The 10,768-nt window shown below is 39.9% G+C and overlaps 1 protein-coding gene across 1 annotated transcript; it reads left to right on the top strand.

Moving 5' to 3' along the window:
- Nucleotides 1-2,950: 2,950 nt before the first annotated feature.
- Nucleotides 2,951-7,127, top strand: CSTA (cystatin A). Its single transcript, XM_014062043.2, has 3 exons — nucleotides 2,951-3,121; nucleotides 5,786-5,887; nucleotides 6,827-7,127. The coding sequence occupies exons 1-3, from the start codon at nucleotides 3,056-3,058 to the stop codon at nucleotides 6,953-6,955; spliced, it is 297 nt and encodes a 98-aa protein (XP_013917518.2). The 5' UTR covers nucleotides 2,951-3,055; the 3' UTR covers nucleotides 6,956-7,127.
- Nucleotides 7,128-10,768: the final 3,641 nt, after the last annotated feature.

Genomic DNA, 10,768 nt, shown 5'->3' with positions numbered 1-10,768 from the left:
CCCACCACTGGTCCTTGGATATGATTATTCTACACTATCATGCTCATATTTATAAAACTCAGTGCCTCTGTGAAAGGTAAGGATGACTACTGCATTTGTGGTGCAATCAGACCATTGCATGTGTTGAAGTTGTTTTAATGCAAACCAAAGATGCCTTTAAAAAAAAGTTTACATCATATTCTTATGCATGCCAATGCTGTGTGTGAGGTAATTTAAGGTGGTTCTGACAAGTGTTGTCGGCATCTTCATATCTGGTCACATGGGCGGCAAGCCACTCCCATCCAGTCACATCGGTGGCAAGCCACTCCCACAATGGAGGCCACACCCATGGAGTAGGTTCGAACAATTTTTGAAACCCACCACTGGTATAAGACCACAGTTGGAATACTGCCTTCAATTCCGGTCACCATGATACGAAAAAGTTGTTGAGACTCTTGAAAGAGTGAGATTTCCCCCTCATCTTATAAATTAAAAGCTGTGGTTTTCTATCAGTTCTTTGATTTCTTAGTCCATTAAGAACAGGAAATTTCAGAAAACATTCATAGTGATGTTGGTCATAGAGAGACTGTTGCTACTTCTGTGAGTTAGACAAATTTTTAAAAGTACCCCATAAAATTAATTATATAAAGGGCCTCATCTTATCAGCCCTTTATATAAAGAATTACTGAGAACTCTTCTGTGTTTGAATGCCTGCAACTTGTAGAAGAAACTATCAATAGCCAACACAATGGTAAATGAACAGTTTTACAATCTTCTCAGGCATATGAGATAGAGAGAACTGAGAAAGAAGGTGTATTTTTGGTTCATAAAGAAATAGATTAGATGTGAAAATTATACATATATATATATATATATATATATATATATATATATATACACACACATGATATGGGAATAGAAAATGTAGAGGGTGAAATAGTCTGATAAATCTGCTACAATTTATATAGAACTATACTGTATTGTTTAAAAGTAATTTTCAGCACTTTGGTTTAGTTAACTAAATTAGTTACTCAAAAATCCAGTATTTAGCATGTAATTGCCATCCTAAAGCAATTAAATATTTATATAGTCTCCTTTTCATGCTAGTATAGATACTCACTATTGGGCATGGATTAACCCCTTCGTGATCTTGGAATCACTACTTTTCTACCCCTTGTCTTTTCTCTTCTCTGGAGAGGGATCATTTGGTAAGAAATCATCGTGAACCTATATTTAAATGCCTTTGTCTGCTGCATGTAAAAGTTCAGACATCCAGGGTCAGATTGTGTATCTAGGCCCCCAAAGCCTCCGGTCACTGGAACAGAACCTCTGTGGCATTGCTTAGGTGACCTAGGGTGAGATATAAACTAAGTATCATTTGTGGGTCTTCCATGGTTTGCTTAATGTGTAACTGTAAGCAAAACACAGTTACAAAATTTCAATAGCACAGCTCAAAGCTCAGGATGTCCTAGAGGTTTCTACAGCATTACAATATGGTCATGTATGTTATTTATTATTCGATGAATGTTATTTTTGAACATCCATAGTTCAGCAAATATCGTATCATGGACATGTACACATTTGTTGTCATGTGCACTTCTGTCCCTAATGTACAAGATAAGTGCAAACCCTCAAAACCAGTGGAAAACATCTGAGCACTCTTATAGTTAAAACCATTCCAAAGCATCTGGAGATAATTTTTACTCAAAATAAAAATAAGTATTGCTAACATGTTTTTGCTTTCTCACTGTGGATCATCAATTCATAAGAATCATGAACAGGTAGTCATCGACTTATGACGACAATTGAGCCCGAAATTTCTGTTAAGTGAGTTTTGCCCCATTTTATGACCTTTCTTGGCCCAGCTTTTTAAGTGAATCACTGCAGTTGATAAATTAGTAACCCAGTTGTTAAGTGAATCTGGCTTCCTCATTGATCTTGCTTATAAGGTGGTTGCAAAAAGTGATCACATGGCCTTGGGAATCAGCAGTGGTCATAAATATGAACCAAGCTTAGCTGAATTTTGATCATATGATCATAGGGATGCTGCAAAGGTCATAGGTCAGATTTTTCAGTGCCATTGTAACTTTGAGTGGTCACTAAACAAACTGTCTTTAAAAACGTAAACATTATTCTAGAAACAAGGAAAACTAATATCATGCAAGGCATGGATTCTCCTATTTCTAAGCACCTTGGCCAGGTGAGTTTTTTGTTGTGTTGTATATTATTAGTTGGCAAATTTCAGAAGGCTCAGTTTATCATTCTTTTGCTTTAATTCATGGAAGTGATTCGGGAGGGATCCCTCGTAAAACTAAAATAGTCGGTTGGAATCCACATCCGGTGACAGATCCATGCTTTAAGGTTAGGCATTGCCAAAAAATACTGGCTAGATGTGATAAACAGGATTTGCCAGTGGCCTCTGGGGGATGACTTGTTAAAATAAGGGGCCCTGCATCCTATGCATGTTTTTGATTTAGAGCAGGGATCGCCAACCATGGCAATTTTAAGCCTGAAGGACTTCAACTCCCAGAATTCCAGCAAAGCTGGCTGGGGGAATTCTGGGAGTTGAAGTCCACCAGACTTAAAGTTGCCAAGGTTGGAGACCCCTGGTGTACAGCACTGTGTGAAAACGCTGCCACCATATTACAGCCCGTTTACTCCACCGGACAAGATAATGGATTGTATTTGCATTCCACCTACAATCACGCAGCGTTTAGGATCTGAAGCCGCTCAAATAAAAATGGCTGAGTTAGAAGTCCATTTTCCTCCTTTTCTTCCTACGCTTTATTTCCACACACTATTAACTGAGTCACCGTCACGAGCAACCCGATCCCCTTCGTCGCTCAAGCCTCCCAGCTTCTTGACTGACTCACAGGGGAGGTTTTTCCAAAAATGGCTTCGGAACCCGGAAACACATGAATGAGATGCTTCGTCAGCACCACCCCCTGGTTACGCCCCTAACAGGGCACAGCTGATATAAAGGCCTGGGCGGCGAGGGGCTGGGGGTGGAAAACGCTAGGTTTGTGTTTGCAAATAGGGAGCGGGCGCAGGTATCTCCTCCTTCCCTCCAGCAGCGATGTCGTGCGGCGGACTCTCCGAGCCAAAGGCAGCCACTGCGGAGACGCAGCAAATCACGCAGGAGGTAAAAAGAAAAAAGAGCCAACTTTGCATCCTCGCCTGAGAACTTCTTTCCCTTTTCTCCCCATTACCAGCGCTCACCCGGAAGCCTCCAGTTGTCTGCCAAAGTTTTCCCCTTGTCGCCTTTGTAACTTGGCTTCATCCGAACAAAGCCTTTACCCTTTCTAATTGGGACGGGGTGGGTGGATTATTCAGTGGTGGAGGCTGCGGTTTGCCCGAGTAGTGGGGGGATGAAACTGCTGTGCTTCGTGCCTCGCCCTTTCAACCAACTATGGCTGTGGTTTGACCAAAAAAACCCTAAGGAGCTCGGTTGGAATCTGCCATTGGGTGTCCCATGATGGCCAAGTGGATTTTAGTGCATTTTAGACGCTCACAACAAGCCCAGATTGGAGGGCATCATTCCACTGTTATTTTCAAGTCCCTTTTTAAACACCCAAACAGACAGCAGTGAGTGTTGCCTTTCCCCATAGAGAATCATCAGCCTGCAAAGGCTCTGACATGCTATTTAGCCCTTCGTGGTAGTCCAGACAAGAAGTACAAGTATGAATAAAGTTATATTGTAAGATTACATTAACAAACTCTTAAAAGCCCAAAAGTATTTCTTCCCCTCCTTTGTTTTCACTTTCCAGAAAACTAGGGAGGATCCCTTCCGAGAAGCTTCCTATGCCCCTTTTCCTTCCATAGGCTGAGGTATCTTTTGCAGGAGAGGGGTCCAGCTGCCTTGTTGTGGGGAAAATAGGAGGAGGAAAGAATATCTGATATATTAGAGCCTCGAATTGTATATGGGGGGGGGGGGGGGGGGAAATCCAGAAATTATTTTCTGATGTATTTAAACTGATATTTTAGAGTTGTTGCTTCATTCTGGGGACCCAATTGTCACTCATTACAAAAAGCAGGACAGGAAATAGCATCTATTTTCCAGTATTTTATTTCTTTTAAAGTTTGGAAATTAGCTGAGTCAGACACTTCAATAAAGAGCTAGTTTATACCCAGAATTAAACTTTTGCTTGTGCTTTGCAATATTGTAAAGATTGCATTTCCATGCCAGAGATTTGTAAAATGTTCAGTCATAAGACTGGACGATTGGAAGAATATGACATCTTGATTTAGGACAAACAAGCAACAAGAAGTCCCCCTCCCAAATATTCTGATTTAATGAGAGGATATAACATTTGCTTTTAATGAACTACTTCATTGCAGTGTAGCTCTGCTTTCTCTGTTGCTTTTTATGATTATCTACCAGGCACAGCAAGTCAAGCATATCTTTGCTGGTTCCTGATGTATCTTGTGGTGTCACAGAGAAGTTTAGCAAATAAAGTTTTGTATATCACTTTCCACACAAAAGGATTTTTTTCCTATTTATTTCTTCAAAATCCTTTTGCAGTCATTAATATTATTTTGTTGGTTGTTGAGTGAATAAACAGTATTTCCATTTCATTTCATTTCACTTCATGGTTATCCTGGATTTATTATTTTCTAATTTACAATTTTACATATACTCATGATTGATGTAGTGATGTATAGTTAATCTATAATGTATTTACAATAAAAAACATAAAATGTCCTTGATTCTGGCATACTTTGCACTGTGAACCAAACCATTGTGATGGTTTAACATGTGGCATAAGCTGTTAGTTGTGGCTCTATTATGCTTCAAAAAACAATGACTTAGTGCATTTTCTAAATGCAGCCCATCAGAATTGCTCCTTTTTGTAGAATTATAAGTCACATGAGTTGAAATAGATTTGCTTTATTAAATGAGTAATCTATAGGAATTTGGTTCTAGAGCAGGACTGTAAACACAAGTGCATTTACAGTAATTCCACTTGCACTGGTAGAATTCATTTTCAAATAGAAAGGATGTTAAAACACTAAACATAGGCTTTCTATTCTAACAGTGAAGAATAAATTTATTGAATAGTGCTGGGTAATTAAATTTTCCTATTAGACAGGATGGGTAACCTGTTGTTTTTTTTTAAATACTCTTAACAGTGTATATTGTATCTGAATAAATACCACTGAGATCAGTGGAGTTTCCATCCCAGTAAGACAGAATAAGATGGTAAACTAAGTGAGCCACCAAAATTTCTTACTTCCTTTCTACTACAACTGGACATCCAAAACACTCCAGAACAATTAAACTAAGCATCGTCTAATAGAGTAAATCCTTTAAATGTGAAACAGAAAAGGAAGGGCTTGTACAAATGGTCACAAAACATAATAGTTCATGTTTAGCTGGAAAAGAAGAATGGTTTAATTCTTCATCTGTGAAACAAAAACTTCTAATTCTACGATCTATACACCAAGTGCTAAATGGTGTAGAACAACTGGCTCTTGGGGCTGACCGGGGATGAGGTATAATCTGTAGAAAGTATGCTTGAATTCCCCAAGACCAAGGCTTTATAAAAATATAAACATAAGCATGGAAATAAAAACAGTAAAACATTGTCTCAAGAATGTACCACACTTAGTTTGGGGGCATTTCAAGCTGGAAAGCAGATGCTTTCAGTGGTATCTTTTTAGAGAGCATCTTTCAAGCTTTCATGTTTTATTTCATTTCTGCATTTATTGTTTGTATCTTCAATAAAGACTGTGGCATTGCAGGATGTGTGTTTTGATAGTTTTAAACAGCAACAACAAGCATTTTTCTCATTTTCTGTTCCCAAAGATAAAGTCACAGCTGGAAGAAAAAGAAAGCAGGAACTTCAACATCTTCGATGCTGTTTTATATAAAGCACAAGTGGTTGCCGGAGTAAACTATTTCATCAAGGTAGTACATGTGGTTCCTATAAGATGCTATAGTATAAATTTCCTCTTGCATAGTACTACTTTATCTGGGCTGTAAAAATCCCCCAGTACCACTTTGCTACTCTTCAGTCATCATTCAAATTTTACAACTCAGATTTCTCCAGCTTTTGTGAGTGATAAACTACATCTAGTTTATCGGCTGGAAATGAAAACATTCTAGATTTCCCCATAGGTCACTGTGCCCGCTGCCAATTGAAAGAAAAATACCTTTGCTGCCCAGTGTAATAGATATAACAAAGGTTGTTCAGGTAATATATGCAGGAGCTGTACAACTCCCATAAGTGCTTTGTGCAGATAGTAGTAATGGATCAGGGAGAAAAAGACTAAGTTAAAATTGTATTAATAATAAAGGGACTGGAGGCTAAAATATATGATGAACAGTTACAGGAACTGGGCATGACTAATCTAGTGAAGAGAAGAACCAGGGAGACATGATAGCAGTGTTCCAATATTTGAGGGACTGCCACAGAGAGGAGGGGTCAAGCTATTTTCCAAAGCGCTTGAAAGCCAGACGAGTAATGGACGCAAAATGATCAAGGAGAGATTCAACCTGGAAATAAAGATAAAATTTCTGACAGAACAAACAACCAATGGAACAGAAGTTGCCTTCAGAAGTTGTGGGAGCTTCATCACTGGAAGCTTTCAAGAAGAGACTGGACTGCCATCTGTCAGAAATGGTGTAGGGTCTTCTGCTTGGGTGGGGGGTTGGAATAGAAGACCTCCAAGGTCCTTCCAACTCTGTTAGTCTGGTGTCCTTTTTCAAGGTAAAAAAGATGGAGATGCCAAAACCCTTCCTGTGATCTGGATGCAGACCTCCCACTCCTAAGGTTCCTGAGATATTGTAAAATGTTTATAAGATCTTTTTCTGATATTGGATCTGATTGGCTTTTTTATCTTCTAGATCCATGTGGGGAATGAAGAGTACTATCATGTTCGAGTGTACAAAAGGCTCCCCCATGAAAACAAGCCAATAGAGCTCACGAATTATCAGAGCAAGAAAGAAAAGCATGACGACTTGACTTATTTCTAAAGAGTCACTTAGAAGTTCTTTTCTTTTCTTACATTCTTACGGGGTGTATATACACACATCTAAACATGTAGTGCTTATTTTGCAAAAGTTAAAAAAATATCATTTTTTTACAAAGGTGTTACTGTTAAATCTGTACTACACGTCTTAATTCTATTAAAAGCAAATGATACAACATTAGTTTTGCATGTAATTTGTTGTTGGAGCCCTCAGACATTGGAAGCGTTCTACCCCAATTCCCCCAAAAAACAAACAATGAGCTGGCTTTGAAGAAGAAGAAAAAAACAAGCAGTTCCGGTTATGCAAGCCTGAAACCCTTTATTCTTGTATATCTGTGTAAACTTTAGCTTTGTGCCTTTTTCAGAAAAACAACTAAAAATCTAATATTGTCGGATTGGAGATTTAATGCTGACAGGATAGTCTCTTAGCCAGTATATTGGGTAGGTAAAATGGAGATGCAGGGAGAGCCCAGGGGCTGTTATCGACAGGGGGACAATATCAAGATCATGTGAAATGTTCGTACCACTTTATACTGCTTTGGTAAGGCCTCACTTGGAATATGGTACTTCCTCCAGTTTTGGTCACCTGGATACAAAAGTAATGTTGAGATTCTAGAAAGGGTGCAGAAAAGAGCAACAAAGATGATTGGGAGACTGGAGGCTAAAGCATATGATGAACGGTTGCAGGGTATATCTAGTCTAACAAAGAGGAGGAATGGGATGACATGATAGCAGTCTTCCAATATTTGAGGGGCTGTCACAGTGAAAAGGGGGTCAACCTATTCTGCAAAGCTCCTGAGGGCATAACAAGAAGTAACGGGTGGAAATTTATCAAGGAGAGAACTAACCTAGAACTAAGGAGAAATATCCTGTCAGTGAGCACAATTAATCAGTGCAGTAGTTTTCCTCCAGAGGTTGTGGGTGCTCCATCACTGGAGGTTTTTAAGACGAGATCAGACAGACAATCTCCTGCTTGAGCAGAGGATTGGGCTAGAAGACCTTCACGGTTCCTTCCAACTTTGTTATTCTGAAAGAGTAAAAGCTTCCTCTTTTGTGGAGGAAACAATATATTTTGATCCCCTGTGCTCAACCCTGAGGCCTTTTGTCTGGAGCCCTGATACCTCTGGACTCTGGCTGTTGCTATTTAATACCAGCTTGGTCTGCAGGATCGACTCTTTTCAGTCAGGGTTCAGGCCTGGCTCTAATGCTAGGACAGCATTATCCGTGATTGTGGATTAACTGTGAAGGGCCTGGTATGAGGTGGTCCATCCATTCTGACCTTCCTGGATCTTTCACTGGTTTTTAGTATCACTGATTTTAGTAATTTCCTGGACTAGCTCTGGTCGTTGGGAGGCACTGTTTTGCTGTAGTTCTCCTCCTCCTGTGGTAGGTTCCAGTTGGTGGACACCTTGGTCTCTTCAATTTAGGGTGTCTCGATGCTTGAGGCAGAACTGAAAAAACTTCTTGGATGAGAAGCTAAATGTCCTCAAGGAAAAACAAGAAAGTCCAGTTGCCTTTTGAAAAAAAAATGCTTTGAATCTTTCACTCTTCCTCTTCAACATCTACTTGATGCAGCTTGGAAGAGCTCATCTGATGGCATGTTGTATATGTCTGCCCTCCAAAGTAGTTCAAACTTGGAAACCAAAGTCATGGAAACTACTACTTTTATTATAAAGTTATAGTAAACAAATTTTGAAATATGAAACCACTACCCTTTATCTTCATAAGAACCAGGGAGGGTCAGGATTTGGATAGGGAAGAACCCACTTCAATTCAACAGTAGCAAAATTAAATGGTTCTGGGTTTTTGACACACACACACACCACAGGTTCTGGCAAGACATCATATTTCACTTTTGCTTGTAATGCACATCTCTCAACAGAGATGGTAGAGTGGGTCCTTCTAGACTCTAGACTCATGGTGTCTGCTGAAGATGGCAACCATGACAGATTAAACTTGTGAACCAATTGCATCCATTCCTGGAGCAGGTGGTCTTGTTTACAGTCACTCATACCTGGTTGGTTTACTGCAATGTACTCTACATGAGGCTGACCCTTGAAAACCATCCTGAAATTGCAACTGGTCCAGAATGAGATTGCAGGTGCAGTTTTGGCACTCTGTGGTTCACCCATGTTACATAGCTGCTGAGTGAGCTGCACTGGCTTTCAGTTTCTGGGTTTGATTCAAAATACCTGTTATCACCTTTAAAGCCTTTAATGACCCATAGTCAGGCCATTTACGGACTGCATCTCCTTGAGGATATCTGCCTATTTCATTAGCAATAGCAGCAATAGCACTTAGACTTATATACCACAGTTGGGGGGGCACTGCTTTATAGTCCTCTCTAAGCAGTTTACAGAATCAGCTTATTGCCCCCAACTATCTGGGTCCTCATTTTACCCACCTTGGAAGGATGGAAGGCTGAGTCAACCTTGAGCCTGGTGAGATCTGAACTGCCCAAATTGCAGGCAGTCGGCAGGCAGCAGAATAGCTTGCAGTACTGCATTCTAACCACTGTGCCACCACGTCTCATTAGGTCTGCTGAGTGAGCAGATTCCAGGTCCCTTCCTTAAATATTGCCATTTAGTGGGATCTAGGCAGTGCCCCCTGTTCTTTACAGCACCCTTCGTCCTGAGATCTGGTAAGCCTTACCCTTCTAGCTTTCCAAAAGCTTTTACTTTTCCCAAAAGTGTTGGGATAATGTGAGACTGAAGCAGTGGATGGAGCAGTGGATGTGGGAACACCAGGAGTTTAGTATTGTGGTTTTGTTTTTCTTATTTTTATTGTTTTTCCCTTTGTGATCTACCCAAGGTTATGCTGTGTAAGGTGTGTGTCTGTATAAATCAAATGAGCAATCAAGGAAGCAGTTTCTGTTAGATATTTGTTCTAACTACAGTGGTTTCCACCAAGGTCCTCTATTCCAGCGGGAACAGAGGTTTAATCCTATTGGTCGAAGGGTATGACAGCTCCCTATAAAAGCTCAGAGTCATCCTTCGCTGGATTGTTCTCACTTGTTGTACTGAATAAAGAGCTGTTGTTACCGTTAAGCTTGTGTGTGCCTATCCATTTCCCCAGTGGTAGTCAACCTGGTCCCTACCGCCCACTAGTGGGCGTTCCAGCTTTCACGATGGGCGGTAGGGGTTTGCTGTAACTCTGCTTTATAAATTTTATAAAGTTACTTCCCTACTTTATAAATCACCATTACTGTGGAACCGGTGGGCAGTTAGAAAATTTTACCACTAACAGAGATACAAAAGTGGGCGGTAGGTATAAAAAGGTTGACTACCCCTGCATTACCTAATGTAACAGTTTGCCTTTCTTTTTCTAAAAAAATATACGTTTAAGAGGAAGCAGTTGCTGAAAGAATGATGTTTTCATTCATCAGATGGTCATCTGATCCATGAGTCAGCTGCAGTTGTAAGATCCTCCCCCTCAGACCACATGCTTAGACATTTTGCTTAGCCAACAGGCACTCTGAAAACCAGAAACAACCAGTTGAATGCCTCTTTCCAAACCTATAATTTGCCGACTCTGTCTGATTTGTCCAGGAACAAAACAAAAGATACTAGTAAAACCTGATTAACAACATATTAGTTCAGTGAATCACATATTGTTTTCCTGGGCTAATAATTGCTCAGGAAGAGTCCCTTGAAAAAAAGAGGTTAGAACACAAATATCCATATTCACTCTGACCAACCTAGTGTCATGTTGAGGAAAAAAAACCAAATTGCACATTCTGGAAATGCTCTATTTTTTAATTGTAATTTAAATGTTTTGAGAACATTGGCAAAAATAATGTTCGTAGAAAGAACAGCAA

Source organism: Thamnophis sirtalis, unplaced genomic scaffold (assembly GCF_051295495.1).
Source record: "Thamnophis sirtalis isolate CommonGarterSnake01/CBP01778 unplaced genomic scaffold, rThaSir2_p1.2 scaffold_5, whole genome shotgun sequence".
Classification (NCBI taxonomy): Eukaryota; Metazoa; Chordata; class Lepidosauria; order Squamata; family Natricidae; genus Thamnophis; species Thamnophis sirtalis.
The sequence above is the reverse complement of the archived record's forward strand: the minus strand, read 5'-3'. Positions and strand labels throughout refer to the sequence as shown.

Coding starts and splice junctions, on each gene's coding strand:
- CSTA (XM_014062043.2), top strand. CDS start 3,056: ATGTCGTGCGGCGGACTCTCCGAGCCAAAGGCAGCCACTGCGGAGACG. Junction 3,122..5,785: donor CGCAGCAAATCACGCAGGAG/GTAAAAAGAAAA, acceptor CTGTTCCCAAAG/ATAAAGTCACAGCTGGAAGA. Junction 5,888..6,826: donor GAGTAAACTATTTCATCAAG/GTAGTACATGTG, acceptor TTTATCTTCTAG/ATCCATGTGGGGAATGAAGA.